This window comes from Choristoneura fumiferana, chromosome 6, assembly GCF_025370935.1.
Source record: "Choristoneura fumiferana chromosome 6, NRCan_CFum_1, whole genome shotgun sequence".
NCBI lineage: Eukaryota > Metazoa > Arthropoda > Insecta > Lepidoptera > Tortricidae > Choristoneura > Choristoneura fumiferana.
In genome coordinates, this window is record NC_133477.1 from 1,944,039 (window position 1) to 1,964,704 (window position 20,666).

The 20,666-nt window shown below is 38.0% G+C and overlaps 3 protein-coding genes across 3 annotated transcripts in view; 1 reads left to right on the forward strand and 2 right to left on the reverse strand.

Moving 5' to 3' along the window:
- The window catches only part of LOC141428463 (macrophage mannose receptor 1-like), a 28,945-nt gene extending 22,234 nt beyond the window's left edge, over positions 1-6,711 (reverse strand). Inside the window, exons 1-6 of the mRNA XM_074088458.1 lie at positions 6,603-6,711; positions 5,276-5,389; positions 4,425-4,562; positions 3,467-3,661; positions 2,784-3,038; positions 1,889-2,084 (exon numbers count right to left, since the gene is read on the reverse strand). Of these exons, the coding sequence (XP_073944559.1) occupies positions 1,889-2,084; positions 2,784-3,038; positions 3,467-3,661; positions 4,425-4,562; positions 5,276-5,389; positions 6,603-6,654 (950 nt within the window). The 5' untranslated portion in view covers positions 6,655-6,711. The remainder of the gene's footprint in view (positions 1-1,888; positions 2,085-2,783; positions 3,039-3,466; positions 3,662-4,424; positions 4,563-5,275; positions 5,390-6,602) is intronic.
- A 3,391-nt stretch (positions 6,712-10,102) lies between these two features.
- Positions 10,103-13,207, forward strand: LOC141428464 (hemolymph lipopolysaccharide-binding protein-like). The gene is made up of 4 exons (XM_074088459.1): positions 10,103-10,109; positions 11,080-11,277; positions 12,290-12,544; positions 12,978-13,207. The coding sequence occupies exons 1-4, from the start codon at positions 10,103-10,105 to the stop codon at positions 13,166-13,168; spliced, it is 651 nt and encodes a 216-aa protein (XP_073944560.1). The 3' UTR covers positions 13,169-13,207.
- Positions 13,208-14,102: 895 nt separating this feature from the next.
- On the reverse strand, positions 14,103-15,906 carry LOC141428814 (uncharacterized). The gene is made up of 4 exons (XM_074088831.1): positions 15,741-15,906; positions 15,283-15,400; positions 14,625-14,793; positions 14,103-14,377 (listed from the first exon to the last, which is right to left on the reverse strand). Exons 1-4 carry the CDS (start codon positions 15,794-15,796, stop codon positions 14,193-14,195), a joined length of 528 nt encoding a protein of 175 aa, XP_073944932.1. The 5' UTR covers positions 15,797-15,906; the 3' UTR covers positions 14,103-14,192.
- Between the last annotated feature and the right edge of the window lie 4,760 nt (positions 15,907-20,666).

Here is a 20,666-nt window from a genome sequence, read left to right on the forward strand (position 1 = left end):
TATCGGGATAAAAAGTATCCTATGTTTTAATCCAGGTTATAAACCAACTTTTTGCTAAATTTCATCCAAATCCGTCCAGCCGTTTCAGCGTGAAGGAGTAACAAACATACTCACTCACTCACTCACAAACTTTCACATTTATAATATTAGTAGGATATATTGTTCGCAGGCCAGCCGATCGAGGCGTTTGTAGCATTAGAACAAACTACTTAACTAATTTAAATTTGGCACTCATATCTAGATGAAAATGTAAAGTTAAAGAGAACTTTTGCCAAGCATTGTGATGTTAACAAAGAAGGGACTGGTGGCTGTATTGGGGTTAGGTGGATGTGATGAATGTAATGTTTGATAGGTACTCTTATATATATTTTTTAGCTTTGTTTGTATTGTTTTGTTATTATTATAATACGGTATTTGACTATTTTGTACATGTTTTATAAATTAAAACTACACAATACCTGTTATCGAATAGAAAAACAATTTTTAAGCTACCTTTACAAATAACAAAGTTATAAAGGTTTGAAATTCAAGATTAGACAGAGAAAGACATACTGGCATGTGACGTCACACGCCAGTACCGCCATACTTGCTGCATAGAGAAAAGCGTTTGAGAAAGAGACAGGTACATAGATATTTCAAAAAATCACTATAAATCCAATTTTCAACCGATTTAAATTTTCTCTTCGCTAAACACTAACTGTTTATCTATATTTTGATAATAATATTAAGATATGGCAAAATCAGGAGTTGTCAAATACCGTGTTTACTTCAATAAAGTTAAAAAACCTGGATTGGAAATAAAAAAACGTTCATTTTATTGCAAAATGTATTTATTCAAGTAAAAGTAGATAATAATCATAGACAAAAATAATATATTTATTTTTAGTTTTACAAAATGATGAAGTTTTATTAACACGATACATATTCTTGCTCAGAAATACTTACATTATTTAAAACAACATGAATGTCCTTTAATCAGATGTTAAATCAACGATAAAAATCTGTCAGATTCAGATACTTTTAAGATTTTACCAGTATCTGTGCAATTTTTGTCCTTATTACTTACTGGAATTTAAATACATCATTAACCGACCGATAAAGACCGACTCATTGGCGGCGCTCAGGAAGTTACGTGATATTCGTGATATACAGTCCCATATTAGGCCTCTAGGTTGGCAACGCATCTGCAATCCCCCTGGTGTTACAGCTGTCTATGGGCGGTGGTGATCTCTTACCATCAGGAGACCCACTTGCTCGTTTTCCGTTCAGTCGAATAAAAAAAACTTGTTTGCAAAGATTGTTTGCATTATATGGAAATTATGATGATTATAGCAAGATCTCGTGATTGAACATCGTATTTTATCGGAAACTCTATTAGCTTCAGTAGGTACTCATCGTACGAGCTTTATGGTGAAGGAAAACATTGCGAGGAAACCTGCACAAACCTTCGAAGAAATTCAATGGCGTGTGTGAAGTTCCCAAACCGTAGTGGGCCCGCGTGGGAATTACGGCCCAAGCCCTCTCATCCTGAGAGGAGGCCTGTGCCCAGCAGTAAGACGTATACCTACAGCCGTTTTGACATTTGATAGAAATAATAAAGCTCTTTGTCATGCAACCCGTGGTCGGTAAATGAGTGTGATACTGCATGGCGTGCAGGAGCGCGGCGCGCGCACGCAGTCAGCGGTATCAGCAATTTTGGAAAAAATATAAGTTTTTATTTTACAAATATACAATTTTACTAGCAAATATGACGAAAAACAATGTATGTCACACGGGCGGTACTAGAATTACGAACATCGACTTCGGCTTCTAATAGACCCTCGTTCGTAATTCCTTATTTACCGCCCTTAACACACAATGTACTATTAATATCTGTGAATGAGTTTACAAGTCTTTATCATCGATGAGGCTATCTGGAGCTTTCTCACAGATAAAAGTCATGGGTAGATCGCACCAGACGTCATCGAGTGTGCCGGGCCTGCACACACAGCCGCAAAACTGTCCTTGCTTGTGGTTGGCGTTAGTGAAGTTTGACGGCTGGTTGCTCGACCATTTGTCGTAACCTGCTTCTTGTAAGGTTTGACCTGTGGATAAGAATAAAGCCATCAAAATAGAAGTTCAATTAAATGGAGGCGGAAACTGTAACCGGTTCTGGCTAAAAAACAGCGCTGAAGTATCAGTGTGTAGACCTGACACTGTCAGCATTATGCTGATGCCTGAACCATTTGCCGTAAATTAATGGGAATGCAGGGATACTTTTATTTTAAGGCGGGAAAAGTTGATTAACCCCTTCAATAACAACATTGGAAATAAGAACCCGTTTTTAGAACCCGCATTATAGTTAAGTTAACTTAGTTTTAGAGTACCCTTCTTGGGTAATATTATAATATACCTACCTAATTGCTGGCAATAAACGCATTTAATTTATTTCTTTCTTTCTTTTAAAGAAAGACATTCATTTAGCCAGCGTGTAGTGAACACCCGCCGGCACCAGCGACAGGCCAGGCGAATTATGTGTCTGTCTCCAATTGTTATTTTTATGATTATTACTGTTTTCCGCGTCTCCATCCTCATAGAATTAGCTATCCCGCGGGAATTATGCATTTTTCGGGATAAAAACTATCTGTATTCCGAATTTCGTCTAAATCAGTTTAGCGGTTTAGACATGATGAGGTAACAAACAGACTTACAAACTTTCGATTTTATAATATGTATTAGTGAGATTAATAATTATACCTACACTACTACTTGGCTGATAAACAGATTGGCCAAAAATATCTTACCATGTATGGTGATCCAAAGTCCGCGTTCACCCCAATCAGAAAATCCGATGTGAGCGAAGTTCTTCTCGAAGTTGCCGGGCAACACACTATTAGGGTTTTTGGCGTACAGATCCTTGATGACCTGGGCTTCTACGTCACTGTTGATGATGGCCAGGTGTCCGCCCTCGCCGGCGCATGCGGCGAATGCCCGCGGCCAGGTCTGCGGCGAGCGATGGAACTTGTAGCAGCTGCCTGTTCTCTTGTCGAGGGTGTAGCCTGGACAGAGCAAGGATTAGAGAAATGTTGGGTAAATTAGACAGACGGTGACAGAGACAGTGCGTGTTTTACACCAAAATGGACACCATTTTTTTTAAGCAAGGGATGTTTATGATTTATGTAGTATCCACCAAGGCGTTTTCTTCGGGAGAAAGGGCTACGGATTAGCCTGAAACATGTCAAGCTAAACTCGATTTAAGATGCAAGTTATGCAGGTTTAGATATTTCACCAAGAACCTCGGCTTGTTGGCCATAGGTTGAACCATGGCTACCACGGCATTTCGTGGACTACATTGTCTCTCTATGTATCTTGATAGCCGCATTGAAAAATAGGAAGTCATACAGTGTGCATCTCCTTTAATTTAAGACCAGTTTCGAAGCTGTGCTCAGCTGTTTTTTTTTCCATGTTATATCCCTGCAATACTTACCGCTGTCAACCGTACCGCAACCAACGACGAACGTTTGCGTAGCCTTCTTCTTGTAGCAGAAGAAAGGAAAGACTTCAGAGCATGCGACGTCTGCTAAGGTACCATTGGGCAGTAGCACCAGGCAGTCCTCGCCGTTTTCGAAGTTGTCAGGCTCGTTAGGTGCCCAGGACACAGGGATTTTGGATAAAGGAGTTCCTGGGAAAAGCGTTATGTCTTTACCGGTTAGTCATGAAATAGACTCGTCTAGATTGTAGCGCTCCGTTTGGTTTAACTCAGTCATTGAACAGACAACAGCACCTACTTAAGCTAGTTGAATTTTTGGGATGTCCTCCCACGTATAGTGAAATTGTGGAATGAAATTCCATCAGCAGTGTTTCCGGACATCTATGACATTGGGGCTTTCAAGAAAAGGGCTTATACTTTTTTAAAAGACCGGAAACGCACCAATAAATCTCATTGAGTAGTCATATGTCATCAAGTGACCCGCTTGCTCGTTTTTCTCCATCTCGTAATAAAAATAAAGTACTGATGAGAGCGTGATTTTTAGAAATAATATTTTATTTTAATTTTTTTAGCCTAAACATTTAAGAGTTCCACTTTCCAGCTCCTGGCTCCATCATATCATTTCAATAGTACCTACTTTATTTTATTATTGTACTGTCCAGAATTACGCATAAGTACCAAGTTTCAAATCAATACGAAAATAAGAAGTAGATAAAATTGACTTCAAAATGTTATTGTGATTAATTCTCTAAATAGTTAAAATAAACAAACTTAAAAGTGAAGATAGAGAGAGACTAACTGAAGTTAACCGTTAATGAGTTATTTCTTGTTAACCGTATTATTAACCCCACGGGACAGGCCATGTCTAGTGTGGGGGTCAGTATAAGTGTATCTGTATTTATAATATTTACGTAAATAAAAAATAAAAAATAATAAATGTAAAAAATAAAGGAACCTTCGATGGTGAAATAGTCGCCTTTCGAGAAAGTGGCATGGATGCCGGTGTAGACTCCACAGGATCTGACGAGCTTGGCTGTCAGGGTCTTCATCGCTGCCAGCATGGAGGCATCTTCAGGAGACGCCAGGACTGCACCTGCCAATTTGTTATTACCATTTAAACTTCTTCCAGTTTCATGGTAGCAGTCGCGAGGACTCACGTATACTACTAATTTTAATAACAAACCCTAAAATTAAAACCTAAAATTGCTAAAAGTGGCTCCGAAGCGGTAACCTTTCGTGTGCTGTGCCTGCCCCATTTGGTAATGCAGGCGTGATGTTTTTTGTATTGTTTGTTTAATAACAACCTTTAAACAAGCAATTATTGCACATTTATACCTTTATGTGTAATGTTGTATTTATGTGTTTTCTTTTTTTTGCCTTTTTTATCTCTTTTTAAACGGAATATGTGTCGGTCTTCACTTTGGTAAAATTGGTTTTATTTTAATGTATGATAAACAGATGGTCCCAAAGGAAGAACAGCGCCGTTCGCAAGACCGGCAATTTTTGCTGATTTGGGACCATTTCGTGACATACAACTTTCTTAATTTTTAATACCTTTTTGTAATGCTACGGTACTTTGTCACGATTAAATGATTTCTATTTCCATTTATTGTTCTATTTATATTGGGTTAAACGGGTCTAACTATTTTGACGAAATTCGCTATGTGGGGGCTTTGAGGAGCAAAAAATCGATCTAGCTTGATCTTACCTCAGAGAAAACGCGCGAAACTCGGTTGTCCAGGTACTTACATAATAATAACAATATTACCGAAGAGGTTTAATACTGAACTTAATGGATTAACTGACCTTCACGGAAGCACTTCAGCCAGGCGTCGTTCCAGGTGGCCGGTACCTGGTGCAGTTTGAACCAACCCTCCGCCTCCTGGCTGTACTGGTAGTCGAAGCGGAACTGCTTGCCATCTGGATTGCAGAATGTAGGAAAAGGGAAGGTTAAAGGTAGTGTTGTAAAAAAACGTTTTTTTTGAGGAGGAAAAAAATTTCAGAAGCATGCAGGAAACAAGTTTGTTTCTAGTTGTTTTTTTTTTCAAGACGACGAACATAACATTTGATCAGATTGTTATTGTTCACTAAATAGTTCGTATGTGAAAAATGAGTTTTTTTTTAACTTACATCAATAGTTAAAAGCCAACTATTCAAGGACTGACTGTGCCCGCGGCTTCGTCCGCGTGGACTTAGATTTATTATAGCTAGTTATGGTTAGTTTCGTCTGAAGGAAGAAAAAAGACGTTATAAAAAATGTTGTATAGCATTGTATTAAATTTTTAACTAATGTTATACATTGTTATAATGTTATATAGGTACTTAACTTTTAAAATGTTAAAAATACAACAAATTTAATGCAAATGCAATTTTTGTATGGTGCATTTTTATACCAATGTTGGAGCGTTTATAACATCTTTGTTGTAACAAAAGTTATAAAGTAAATATTTATTTTCATTGAAAATAAAAGAATACATAACAATCACTAGTCATTATGGTGCCACCATAATGACTAGGTTAAACGTTCGCCGCACCGTTACTGAGGCTGTACTTAAATGGTCCGTGTAAAAAAAAAATACAAATTCAAAACAAGTCATACTTACGTGAAAAAAACCTAAGATATACGCACATAACAGTCGCCTGTACATAGGGTTTTTTTACTATTTATTAAAGTAGTAACAAAATAGTACATTGTGTCCTAAGGGCGGTAAATAAGGAATTACGAACGAGAGTCTATTAGAAGCCCCAAGTCGAAGACTGAGGGCTTTAATGAGTCGATGTTCGTAATTCTAGTACCGCCCGTGCGACATACAACGTTTATCATCACGTTTGCGAGTAAAATTGTATATTTGTAAAAGAAAACTAATATTTTTTTCAAAAATTGCCGATACCGCTGGCTGCGCACTTGGCATATATCCAAGTCGTTACATAGGTATATACATACCTATAGGTACAGTCACCTAGATTAATATCTGCCACAGCGAATCGTCCAACAACATATTACATATACACGTCTTACCGGTCTTGGAAATAGAGTCGTACCTCTCAGGTATTTATGCACGCTTTGATGTGTCAGACATTGGTGCTGATGACTGTACATTTACATTTTAAGTTAAACAAAAAGCCTACTTACCGATAGAACTAAGCAGCATGAACGCCAAAAAACAAACGTAGACTTTCGCCATAACTCTTTCCAGGAAGCCCAACTAGCCTGATGGAAAATTAGTATCGTACTGAAACGTTTAAGCAGGAAATTATTTATATGGCCAAAATTATCGTTTTTGACCCGGATGGATGCGGTTGAGTGTTTCAATATTAGTTGATAGTGCGTGTGAAATTATGCACTTCTGTTGTCGTACCAGCAACGTGTGCAGTCACATGGGAATTCGATAATTTATGTAAGCCACAGATATCTGTAAACAGCGGTGGTGTAGCGCCGTAATAAGGCTATGTTTCTACCAGAGATGGTCGAGGATGCGTAGCGAAGAATGTGTTTGTAATGAAGCAATAAAAACGCTTCCGTTTAAGTACCTGTCCTCGTTCCGCCTAGCTGTTTCCACTAGAGATACGCTGAGCGAGTAGGTATAGATGAATAAAGCGTTTCTATGAATGACTAACATATTTCTCGTAACTTTGAACGTGGAAACGCAGGCTTAGCTTGGCGCTGATGCGCCGTAATGATTAGGAGTCGAAGCAGTTTCATTATTCTTTTCATCACACTTGCTCGTAAACAGTGTCGTAACATGCAGGCTACCTTGATTGCAACTCCCCAAATAAAACCCTCGACCTTAATGTGCTTGTCATGAAACCCGTGGTCGGTAAATGAGTCATTGCCCTTACTAATTTTGTTGTCATGAAGCCCAAGGTTGGTAAATGAGTGCGGTGCGGAGGCTGGCGCTGCCAAGAGCGTAGTCAGCGGTTTAGGCCATTTTATTAAGAATATTAGTATTTCTTTTACAAATATACAATTTTACTCGCAAATGTGATGAAAAACATTGTATGTCGCACAGGTGGTACTAGAATTACGAACATTTACTCATTAAAGCCTCTTAGACTTCGGGCTTCTATTAGACCCTCGTTCGTAATTCCATGTTTACCGCCCTTAAGACACAATGTACTATTATTTCATATCCAGAGTATACCCATTGAAAAGTTAGAAGATAGCTGGGGCTGGGAATCGGACCGTGATTTGGGTCGCAGTGAATCGTGCTTACCATTGATCTTACACTGACCTGAGCCCAGGCATAGGCACTCGTATATATGATAAAAATACTCAAAATACAATTAAAACATTTATTTTTCATAATTAGCAAGTTTTTTCTCGCCAAACGCCGTCTATGATGCGCGATTGCATGTTTGTACGTTATAGAAGTACTAGCTTTTGCCCGCGACTTCGTCCGCGTGGAATAGTAACTTTGGAAAGTGTTTAATTTATTTAGGTACCTATTCTGCCAATAATAGCACACAGAAACCTCTACGGTTTACTGAAAATAAGCTATTACTAGATGAAAACCCGGCTTCGCTCGGGTAAAATGTAGACTCATAATAATATGTTTGAAAAAATTTTTTTGCCAGTGTAAAGACTGTCGTACTTATCGAAAAATCTGACGTATACTCCCAGCCTTAATATATCACAAACGTACTTTCACAGCTAACCTACGAATCGGTATTTCACTGGTAGATATTTCTCCTAAATCTTATTTGCCCAAATAACTATGACGTCTCTGTCTCATAATCAAACAAATTAGACCTAAAGGGCCCCATATACGGTACGATTCGTCTGTACGATCGATCTGATGAAAATCGACGAATCGTACCGTATGTGGAGGCCCTTAAGAGGTCACAATGGAGAACGAAATAGGAACCTGTGACACGTGATGACGTGACACTAACGCCACTTTGACATGTTTACTTCGCAACGCCATTATACATATACCTAATAGTTTATTCAAGTTTATATTGAAAATACTCGATAATCCGAATTTTCCGCCTACAAGTTGTCGACTCGGATTGACTAATTTTTTACGCTCTTCAATTTGATGTGCATTTCGTTCGAGTCTACCGTACCCCTTGACGAAATTATTAATATAGATAATACATTGCTTTACATCTAAACTATTTTTTTTTGTTCTTCCATTCTTTCTAGAACATAAATATTTTGCGAGTAGCCACATTTTAGCAATACGACGTGTATTCTACCCTGCCAACACAAAAGGACTAATTCTTCATAGTGAACTCTTGACATCTTACGTCCTTTATTGTAAGTTAGGAGGGTAGGATTATAGTTAAGACGTCATTCTTACTAAGCATAGCTACACATTTTTCCGATAAATATACTTATAGTTAATTTGTTTGGAATTCCTTACGAAGTTTCATCCCCATATTTTCAAGTATGAAAAATGTCGAAATGTGAAAAGAGCCGGAACAAATGTTTTTTAGGGTTCCGTACCTCAAAAGGAAAAAAATGGAACCCTTAGACCCTTTATCCCGTAAACGCGCGGAGTATGTATCGAGTTGAAATTAAAACCCTAAGCTCAGGTCAATAGTCCCGGAAGCTGTGAAGAAATCGAACTTCTAAGTTAACGCAATCAAAAGCTACAGTCATTAAAAAGGTGTTTCCATACAAATCGCCTTAACAGAAAAAGGTGTAGGGTACTTCCGGCTGTCCTAAAAACTTGGAATTTTGTATAAAGGTAGCTCTATTAGCAATTTTTTTTCCTAACACTGGATATTCATTCATAAATACCTACGTACGGAACCCTTGATGCGCGAGTCTGAGTCGAATTTAACCAGTTTTTTTTGTTCTTATCGAATACCTAAATACAAAGATTCATCGGTTAATCTGTGATAATGACGACGTTCCATATAAGTTTTCATCCCCTATTTCATCCCCTCGCAGGTAAAATTTTCAAAAACGCTTGAACAAATATCTATTTTATTTTTTATAAGTGCCCAAATGCAAAGTTACAATCGATTTATATTCGACAATGACGACCTTCATATAAACTTTCATCCCCTATTTCACCCTCACACAGGAAGAATTTTAAAAAACGCGCGAACAAATATCTATTTATCTCTTATCACGTGCCCAAATGCCAAGTTTCACAAAGAACCATCGATTTATCTTCGACAATGACGATCTTTATATATAAACTTTCATCCCCTATTTCACCCCCACATAGGAAGAATTTAAAAAAACGCGCGAACAAATGTCTATTTATCTCTTAATCACGTGCCAAAATGGCAAGTTTAATAAAGACTCATCGATTTATCTTCGATACCTAATGATGACCTTCCATATGAACTTTCATCCCCTATTTCATCCCCTCACAGGTCGAATTTTCAAAAAAGCTCTTGCAAATACCGACTTATTTTTTATTAAGTTCCTAAATGCCAAGTTTCATGGTTTTATCTTCGATAGCGACGAACTTCCACCATACAAACTTTCATCCCCTATTTCAACCCCTTAAAGCCTCTTTTTCGCGATAAAACATAGCCTATGTTCTTTCCCAAGGTCTATTCTATCTCTGTACCAAATTTCATCCAAATCGGTTCAGCGGTTTTGGCGTGAAAGCGTAACAGACAGACAGACAGACAGACAGACAGAGTTACTTTCGCATTTATAATATTAGTATGGATAGTATGGAAGTATGGATTCGATTAAATAGAAAAGGACCGAGCCATTATTATTACTTTTTTACGAGAAAGATGAAAAAATAAATACACAAATCCCAAGCCTTATATTTTCTAGTTTGTTTGTGATTTTATTGAAGTTTAATTAAGTTAAATAATTCGTAACGGGAAAAGCAATAAAAAATACAAATTAGAGTTAAAAAAATCATACAGTGCATTAAGAGAATTTATACCTGCTGAGCTGGCAACGTTGCATTTTTGTTAGTTTTTCTCGATTATTCCATACATTTTTATGAAAATTAAAAATGTGGTCTGATAGAACTCTTCTTAATATATAAGTTAATGTCTGATGACACATTAATTATATATACAAAGAAGAGTTCTATCAGACCACATTTTAAATTTTCATTAAATTTTTATGGAATAATCAAGAAAAACTAACAAAAATGCAACGTTGCCAGCTCATCGGGTATAAACTCTCTTAATAAGCCAATACACCCAAAAGGTTCTGGCGTTCTAATTCCTCGCTGTATCTCATTTACTCTGATACGAAATGATTTTACGCATGTGACATATACATTGTTTGCTTATATGTATATGTTTACTATTAATTAACGAAACCATTAAAGTAGCTTTATCTTTTTGTTTTACAGTAAAAGTACAACTAAACATGAAGTAAACAAACCCTGACATAACCAAAATAAAACACACTTTTTGAATAATTTTCACTTACCTCATTTAATTTCAATGACCAAAAATGAAATCACAACCTTTTGTCCACCCAAATCATTGTATCATTTTGTATTATAAATTAATACGTGATATTTTTGATTTTTGTCTCGAAGACGCGATGAAATTTCAAAACGTCAGAGCCTTAGAGCCAACAAAGTTGCGGACGCTAGGTGGCGCTGCAATCGTGCACAGAGCCAATACTAGATTTTCAGTTAAGCAGGTTTCTGACCGTTGTTTTTTACCAGGCACTCCATTATCTCGCATACCCGTGTGGTGGGCGCCCGGCGAGCCAGACAACGCAAACAACGGCGAGGACTGCCTGCTCATGCTGCCCAGCGGCACCCTCGCGGATGTCAACTGCACCCGCGTCTACCCCTACGTCTGCTACAGGAAGAAGAAAAAAAACATGCCCGCGTTGAATGCTTGCGGAACTGTTGATAATGGTAACCCTATAGAAGTAGAACTTACTTTAACAGAAGCAGTTAAAGGGCCCCACGGTTAAACCAGATGGTTTCAGTCTACCACGCAAGCTCTGGTGCCGCTTAAACAGACTGAGAACAGGACACGGACGCTGTCACTACTTTCGGTACAAGTGGGGTTGGCGGGACTCGGCCCTCTGCGAATGCGGCGAGGAGGCTCAAACTATGGAGCACATTGTACAGCGCTGCCCTCTACACTCATACTCGGGCTCCCCTGGAGATCTGTACAATCTGACACCTGTCACAATGTCGTGGCTTGGGACCCTGAATGTGGATTTATAGCTAGTTTGTAGTTTATTTCTTTAGTGTAATTGTTTAATGTTTTACGCCATACGATTAAATAATAGTAAAAGGGCCAATTGTACTGCTCACTGTAAATTTTATGTGACGATATCTGTGATGCCGTCTCTGTTTGTTTTGTCCGAATAAAGAGATGGTATCATCATTACTTGTTACATAAAATTTATAAATGAGTTGTGATACCGGTTTAAAATTTACGTGTTTAATATTCCGTAGCCGCTGCAAGCCGTAGTAAAAATGGAAACCTTACAGTTTCACCATTTCTGTCTGTCCGTCCGTCCGCGGCTTAGCTTGGAGACTATTTGTGCTTAAATTTTGCACGGATATGTAACAATTTTGCCGACAAAGCGGTATAATGAAATATAAAAAATATATATTTATTAGACGTAAAGTAGGGGTGGCCTGACATTGCGTCAGAACGAGAGTTGTGGAGGTCAAGAGGGGAGACTTTTGCCCAGCAGTGGGACACTATACAGGCTACATAAAAAAAAATAGAAGTGATTTTTTTCCTCGTCTAACTTTACATTAAGACAGGCCTTTTAAAGTCTAATGTCTCTAACGACTCTAATGACTTTTACGGGAGTGTACTACAACACAGTAATCTGTGTTGTAGTACACTCCCGTAGTTGTTCTCTGCAAAGTAACACCTAATTCGATAAATTTAACTTCCTTACAGATTATAACCTTGATAGCAGAACTAACAGTTGCTACAAGTTCCACACAACCCCCCTAATCTGGACTCGTGCCTTTGTTGCGTGCGCGCGTGAAGGAGGCTATCTCGCGATCATCAACAGCGAGCTTGAGCATCAGCTCATCAGGGATTTGTACAACAAATCCTACTCTAGTATAATAAGTGGGAATTATAACAGAGGCGCCATCCACTTAGGATACAAAAGCTTTGAGCACCTGTCCTTGTGGATGACTATCCATGGTGAGCATTAACAAAGTTTATATTTCTAGCCCTAACTAAACTGATGCCGTATTATTTAACGCGCTGGTGCTTGCGGTCGCATTCACAGCTTCTGTCTAGCTTTATCTTTTACCATATTTAAGAATTAGCTGTTCATGGTGCGAATCTAAAATGTTCATTTCAAAAGCTAACTAAACAGGCTTTATTATCTAACACGCTGTTAGCGATTGCATTGACAGACTATCTAGCTTTATTATTTATCATTTGACAGAACGAAATGGCGTAAGATAACATGGTCTCTGGTTTTGAGGACCAGTCCTTGTGCTGTTCATGGTGCGAGTACAAAAATTTTCATTTCTAGCGCTAACTAAACTGAGGGCGTGTTGTCTGACGCATTGGTGTTTGCGATCGCTGAATTAAGATTCGCAGAATGAATTTTTGATTGAATTTTCAGGTCAAACGCTAAAGGAAGCCGGTTTCGAGGAGTGGAGTGAAGGGCAGCCCAACCATCATGATGGGGACCAGGACTACGTGACACTATTAAAAGATGATGGGCTGCTGGATGACACCGGGCCTAATAACCTATTACCCTTCATCTGCGAAAAGGACCCATCTAGTTTGCTGGCAGCTGAAGACTTTTCGTAAATGCAAGAATGAACAAGGTGTTAATTAAACAACTGAAAACTTCCGACACCTCGAATATCTTTTTATTTTAATTTAGGTTCTTTTATACGTTCTGCTAATATTTAATGGTAGTTTCATGTTCAATGTGCTAAGTTTGAAATTTTACTCGATATCTTACTTTAATCCATTTTAAGCCCGAAATGTCATTTGCGCTTTACCGTTCTTTAGAAAACATACTAAAAGTGACATAATTTGAAATTATCTAAATAATAGGTATGTTACAAAATTTAGTTGGCATATATTGAATTTGCTATGGCCGCTACCGGAGCCAGGAATAGCAGGGCCGCCGGGGACTAGGGGTCTGGGCTAATTTCGTGGGTTCATTTGTATTCTTTTATCTTGTACCTTGGGGGGAAAATGCCGGCGGGGCAGGGGGTGCTATAGTGAATCACCGGCAGAGGCCCGGCTACCAAAAACGACAAGATCGCGGGATTGCGGTGGATGCGAAAAGCACAAGACCGGTCTGAGTGGAGAGCCTTGGGGGAGGCCTATGTCCAGCAGTGGACGTCTTTCGGATGACATGATGATGATGATGATATTGAATTTGGAACTGGGCACAGTGAAAAAAGGGATTAATAAAAATGCTTTAAAATATAGTGTAATCATGATTCTACTCTTGATTCTGAAGAAACTGCATTCAGGTTTTCACAATAATCCGTTTAGTGGTCCGAATTAACATTTATTACAAGTAATTCACGGTGGAAATTAGATACATTTGTGTTGTGGATGCGTAGCGAGAAATATGTTTGTAATGAAGTAATAGAAACGCTTCAATCCTCGCTTAGCGCATCTCTAGTGGAAACAGCTAGGCAGAGCGAGGATAGGCAAATGAAGTATTTCCTTGGTTCATGATCACGACAAAAACATTTATCGCAACACAATACCACGGAGTAAGCAGCAGTCGCGACCGAAATCAGTCGCACGGATTCATCCAATGATGAATAAAAAAATCTTGCCAATATTCAAGATTTATTCAGTGGTTCAATCACGGGTCATACATGATGCGCATGAGTTGGTAGTCCTGACGCACGCGCGCGTCAAACTCGCGCATGTTCGCTCGCCGCGCCGCTCGCTCGGCGTCGCGTGGGGCGTATTCGCGCGTGTCGCACGGGCAGCACGAGCCGCAAACGCAGAAAGCACACGTCGCTCGCTCTGCTACTTTCCACGCACCTGCAATAGTTGTAGGGGAGGATAATAATGAAAATGTCTTGACTTGACCTGGTTAAACCCGCAGCTTACGACACATGCAGGCCCCTTCCAATCGGAGCAACTAAAGGTCTAAATCAGTACGTTCTACGGCTGATATGATGATGATGATGATGATGATGATGATGATGATGATGATGATGATGAGGATGATGATGATGATGATGATGATGATGATATAATGACTAAGATTTTTTGTATTCGTTCTTACCAAGTTTCTTGGCAATGGCGGCAAAGCGCAAGTATGGCGTGTCGACATCAACGTCAAGCGGCGCTTGGCACACACGCACCACTCTGACCTTACGTTCGGCGTTGCGTTCGTTGATGATGACGCGCTTCGACCTGGCCTGAAGGGGGCACAGGCTGTTCGGAAACACTTTCTGCAACCATAAAACGAGTTAAAGCCAAGTCAGGGGAGGGGAGCGTCTTCACTTTATGTTAGTTAGTGTTCCATTGGTCCGCACGAAGCAGTTTGCTTCATCTTTCATAATCATAATCCGAACTGTTAAGGGATGGAATTTGCTTCCACTGTCTGTTTTGCCGATTCGTTTTCTCCTGTCAAAGGCAAACCTGTTCTGCGTGCTATAGATATGGCCTGCCCATTGCCACTTCAACGAGCTGATTCGCTTGGCTATGTCGATAATTCTTGTTTTGTTGTGTTGTTTGTGTCTTCGAGCAACTCTGAACCTATTTATTAGGCCTATAGTAAGCCCCACGTCTCCCTATATATACTGTAGTCTTTGGCCCCACGTTTCCGATCCATATTACAAATTTCATCGAAATAATTTGAGACGTTTTCGAGATTCTTGAAATAAATAAATTAATAAAGATACAAGAATTGCTTGATTGAAGATATAAGATCTATTTACCGTTGGGCATCTTCGGAAACATTCGGGAATCGGCTTTCTATCCAAAAGCAGTTCCGCCGAGGTCTCCTGAATCTCGCCTTTCCATTCTCGCCTTCTACTCTTGCAAACTGGGCGACATCTGAAAACAGTTCATATCTGAGTCATTTTTATCAATAAAAATCAGTAAATCCCTCAAGCGCAGGTAAATTTTTGGCCACTACATTGTATGGGAATGGGAGGTTTGTTGTATGTAACAGAGGTTAGCAGTAACAAGTATTATTATTAGACTGATACTTATGAAGTGTTTCATTGTTGCAGTACAGTACAGGGTTGCATCTATCCAGATGCATGCTTTGGAATGCATGGCAATAATTAGGTAAAACAAAATATATTATTAATTAATAGGTAAAAGTTTATTTTTTCTTACTACGGGTAGGGTCTAATTTGAACAAAACTGATGTAATATAATCCAATATTACGTGCAAAGCCCTTCGGTCTTCTTTGGGTCCCTTTTTGTCTTCGGCAACTTAATCATTTTTGTGGTTGTTCTAGTTCTGTTCAGGTTTGTTTATTGTAATTTTCGCATGGATTGAAGGAGCTGACATTTTGACAGATATTCTGACATCTGACACGACTGATGTGTTGTCACGCCTTTGCAGCAGTGCACTTTGAAAAGATCATTTGGAAACATTTGTTAACCACAGTTAAATAAACAAACAAGTATAGCCAAAACTAAAAAACAGGGCAAGTTAAATAAAAAGTTGTAAAAATCCCAAGCTCCAGGGTCAAAAGGGTGAACAGTCGCACTGACTCAACCATCTTCTGATATCTTACTAAAGAATTTTAGACTAGGCTACTAAAACAAACAAAGCTTGGACTGTATTTGTCTGAATAAGATAAGTGTTCTATAATCATGTTAATCATTTAGTTACGTAAAAAAAAAATACACAGAAAGTAGAGAATAAGGCTTTGAATACATGAAAGTTGATACAATTTAAATAATGAATGCCTGATTGATATGTTACAGGAATTCCGACCATCTCTCAACTTTCACAAAAGGTAAGTACGTGTCTCCCTTCTAGAAGTACATTATATGTATATTATTTTAATATAATATATAATATAAGGTATATAATAATATATAATATTAATATAATATTATAAAGAGGAAAACCGATGAGAACCGATTTTAACAACTCTTTCACTATTAGAATGCTAAATTATTCCAAAGTGCCATAGGCTATAATATTTATTACCAAAAAAATTAGGGTTCCGTACTAAAACTTCAATAATGTGCCTCAAAGTGTAAAAAAGTTGCCATAAAACATGTTTCATCGCATTCGCTGTGGAAACTATTGATGATAGAACAAAAAATGTTCTACAATATTAAAGAATATATCAGTATCTACAAAAAACTTCGTAATACCATATCTCCAACTATTGTATTATGTCACTACAACTACTTTTTTAATTTTTAAAGTGACTGATATGCCGACTAAAATCAGAACATGTTATCCATACCTTTGTATTAATCCTTATCCAAATAAATAATTTTATATTCAAGACCGTTTCAATACCTGTAGATTAATTTTTGAATTATTCAAATCGGACATTTCATTCAAAAGATATTACGAATTTTTGAATATCAATCTAACCAAAAAATGCATTTAACTACCTTACATTGACGCGCCCGTCTTCGCGCGGGTCGGGTGTTGTTTTTGGAAAATGGCGCTGCAAAATGTGTGTGAAGTGCCCTCGATTAGAGACCTTTTTAGAGTTCTGTGCCGAAAGGGTAATAAAAACGGAACCCTATTACTAAGACTCCACTGTCTGTCTGTCACTAGGCTGTATCAAATGAACCGTGATAGCTAGACAGTTGAAGTTTTCACAGATGATGTTTTTCTGTTGCCGCTGTAACAATAAATACTAAAAACAGAATAAAATTAATATTTAAGGGGTGCTCTTTACAGCAACAGGTAGTTGCTTGAAATATTCACAGAATATTAATTTGTATTTTAATTCACTTCAAAAATAAATAATTAAATTAAAATAGAATAAATATTTAAGAGGGGGCGGCAAACGTGTTTTTTTTGTCCATTTTGGCTAATGTCTAATATTGTATAGGTACGGAAGTCCGACTCGCACTTGGCTGTTTTATTTTTATTTTGGCCGTGCAAAGCCGGGGCGGGTCGCTAGTCTATTAATAAAAAGAAAAATAACAAGTCGCGTCCAAGACCAAGATACCCACTCGAGATGCTGTACTGCCGAGCCACTGCATTGATGTATATCCCAGAGATGGGTTCAAAATAGATCGAATCTTCGCCCACACATAGCAAATTCCATCTTAATCGATAGAGCTGTTTCTGAGATCCCCGCTATAAATAAATAAATATAAAACAATCGCGCGTTTAAAGGTATAAGAAAAGAGATAAAAAGCAATGAATGACAATAGGAATTCCATTGTGCAAAATACTTCGCAAAGGACGTTCCCTGAGGTTAAGTAAGTAATCCGACTCTTCCAAGACAGATGAAAGCGTTATCGTAGCGTGCAGGTTACGCAACAATGTTTTTGTAATTCGAAGCGCCTCAATCTTTTCCTGTAAGGGTGGGTGCAGAACGGCGGGTTTTTTTTAATCGTCATCATCATCATCATCATCAGCCGGAAGACGTCCACTGCTGAACGAAGGCGCCCTTAGAACAATGAACGACAATTCGCCACTTGCATCCACCGGTCGCCCGCAATTCTCATGATGTCGTCAATCCACCTAGTGGGAGCAGGCCTGCCATAGCCTGCTTAAGTTTCATACAGTGCATTATAATACAATTAATCTTACCAAATTCTTGCATTTTTTAAATGAAATATAAATACTTACCGTTTAAATAGGTACTTACAATTAACATGTCCAAAGTTTTACAGTTAAACTAGCAACCGATCTATAGGCTGTATTGTCTAATGGACAATCGCGATCATTGATTGTGATCGCGAGTGTCAGAAATGTTCCATAGACCCTCATGTCACCATCATCCATCGTCATCATCAACCGTGTTCAAGATACCTATTTAAAAAAATGAGCATGTGTAGCTTTTGCTTTAGGCCAATACACACGAGAGGTTCTGGCGTTCTAATTCTTCGCTGTATCTCATTTACTCAGATACGAAATGATTTTACGCTTGTGACTTATTTGTTTGCTTATTTAGATTGTGAAATTAGTTTTTTTTTTTACAAGACTTGCATCGTTTGTATTTATTATATAGTACCTACGCATGTATTTTTTTTGTGAGTTACGGTTTTTGCAAATAATTTTTCTTATAATTTTTAGTATTCAATTAACATTGACATTAATAATTACAGCACCACACTACACACTGACGATTTTCTAGTCTGTTTGAGTTCACCCTCAGAGCAAAACAACCGTTCCCCATGTTATCATGGATGAGCATAGTAGCAAAGAAGGTACCTCATTGTTTATAGCTCTATGAAATTACTAACAGTGAAATAATAACTCGAAAGGTGTCATCGATGGCGAAGAAGTAGGTAAAAAATGTTCGGTATCTAATTTTTGCAGCCAAACATACCTACTGAAAAGAATATAGAATAGTCAGTGATTATTTATCCTTAGATCTTTATTATTAAAAGTTAATGTTAAGTTAATGATTATATAATGGACAGGGATATTTGGAAATAATTCCGATCCGTGAAGCCGTGGTGGCCTAGTGGTTTGACCTATCGCCTCTCAAGCAGAGGGTCGTGGGTTCGAACCCCGGCTCGCACCTCTGAGTTTTTCGAAATTCATGTGCGGAATTACATTTGAAATTTACCACGAGCTTTGCGGTGAAGGAAAACATCGTGAGGAAACCTGCACAAACCTGCGCAGCGATTCAATGGTGCGTGCGAAGTTCCCAATCCGCACTGGGCCCGCGTGGGAACTATGGCCCAAGCCCTCTTGTTCTGAGAGGAGGCCTGTGCCCAGCATTGGGACGTATATAGGCTGGGATGATGATGATGAATTCCGATCCGCATTAGCGATCCCTTCAAATAGCGAACCTACTGTGTTAAAAATAAAGTTGTGTTAAAAACTTGTGATGTATACATATCATTTAATAATATTGTAAATCTGTTAAAAAAAAATATAGCTCGTTGAGTTTCTTGCCGGATTCTTCTCAGCAGAGGTTTTTCCGAACCGGTGGTAGTTTTTTTTTGACATTCATAAGTGCTTGTTGTGGCCTAAATTGAATAAAGATATTTTGACTTTGACTTTGATTGCCTTATCTTAATGACACAAAAAATGCCGTATTTCACATACCACTTTTTTATACAAAGTGATCTTGACCTATGTGTCGGAATTAATGTTATTGTTAGGTAGCTGAGATAAAAAGCAGCGGACCAATTGCCGTCATACGATATAGTAGGAGAGCAGGATGTCATTTTTGAGCAAAAAATAAATAAAAAGCCAGACTGTTTTGTCGGGCCGGGTACTTTGCCAGATACTTTGCAGACTATTTTTCAAATTTGAATTAAAGTAACTAGGTAAATTGAATACATACTGTACTTACTTGAAATATACTCGTATCAATATCTTGTATTCATATTCTGCGTATGCTGGCAGATAAAAGTTTTTTTTCTACTCCTGTACTTCTATTTGATCACGAACACGAATACAATGATATACATAATAAGTTCGGGAAAAGTCTATGACTCTATGGCTCATAAAAACACACTTATGGGTGCTTTTAAATTGCTTTGAAATTCATAATCATAAAGTTCAATGACCTTCCTTGGACAGTTAACTTTTTAAATATAGGATTCCTAACCTCTATTTTGAATAAATACAGTATTACCAACATTACATTGAAAATTATTTCAAAAAATGTTTATTAAGTTACCTACTAATCAATATAATCGTTCAACAATACAATGTATGTAGTACCCATATTTAGTAAACAAAGAATGTTATATTTTACTACGTGCCTATGCTTAGTCCTAAATTGAGCATTTCCCATTCATTTCAAGTGGTGTTTGTCATAAACTGGCAACTTAACGAGAATAAAAAAAACTAACCATAAACAAAATAATTATGTCAAATTTCATCCCAGGAATTGGCGGGAAACGTAATTCGTTTCATTCATATTTCCTAACGTGTTGAATGTGTTAGCAGTGTCACGTAGATAAGTTGTATAAAGTCTTTAGACTGATGATGATGATTTAAAAGTAGTCGTAGAAAAAGTATTGTAGGTATACAACGATGCATAACTTGGTCATAAAATGCTCGTGGCGTTTTTCATAGCGATGTTCGCCTGCGGCTCATATCGCCACCCACGCCAACTCGCGTTTTATGACCTCACTAATACCTAGCATAGTTGTATAACATACTATTATATACCCTATGTCCTTTCAACAGTTATGA

Coding starts and splice junctions, on each gene's coding strand:
- LOC141428464 (XM_074088459.1), top strand. Junction 11,278..12,289: donor TTGCGGAACTGTTGATAATG/GTAACCCTATAG, acceptor ACTTCCTTACAG/ATTATAACCTTGATAGCAGA. Junction 12,545..12,977: donor CTTGTGGATGACTATCCATG/GTGAGCATTAAC, acceptor TTGAATTTTCAG/GTCAAACGCTAAAGGAAGCC.
- LOC141428814 (XM_074088831.1), bottom strand. CDS start 15,796: ATGATTAAGTTGCCGAAGACAAAAAGGGACCCAAAGAAGACCGAAGGG. Junction 15,401..15,740: donor AAGACCGAAGGGCTTTGCAC/GTAATATTGGAT, acceptor AACTGTTTTCAG/ATGTCGCCCAGTTTGCAAGA. Junction 14,794..15,282: donor GTTTCCGAAGATGCCCAACG/GTAAATAGATCT, acceptor TTATGGTTGCAG/AAAGTGTTTCCGAACAGCCT.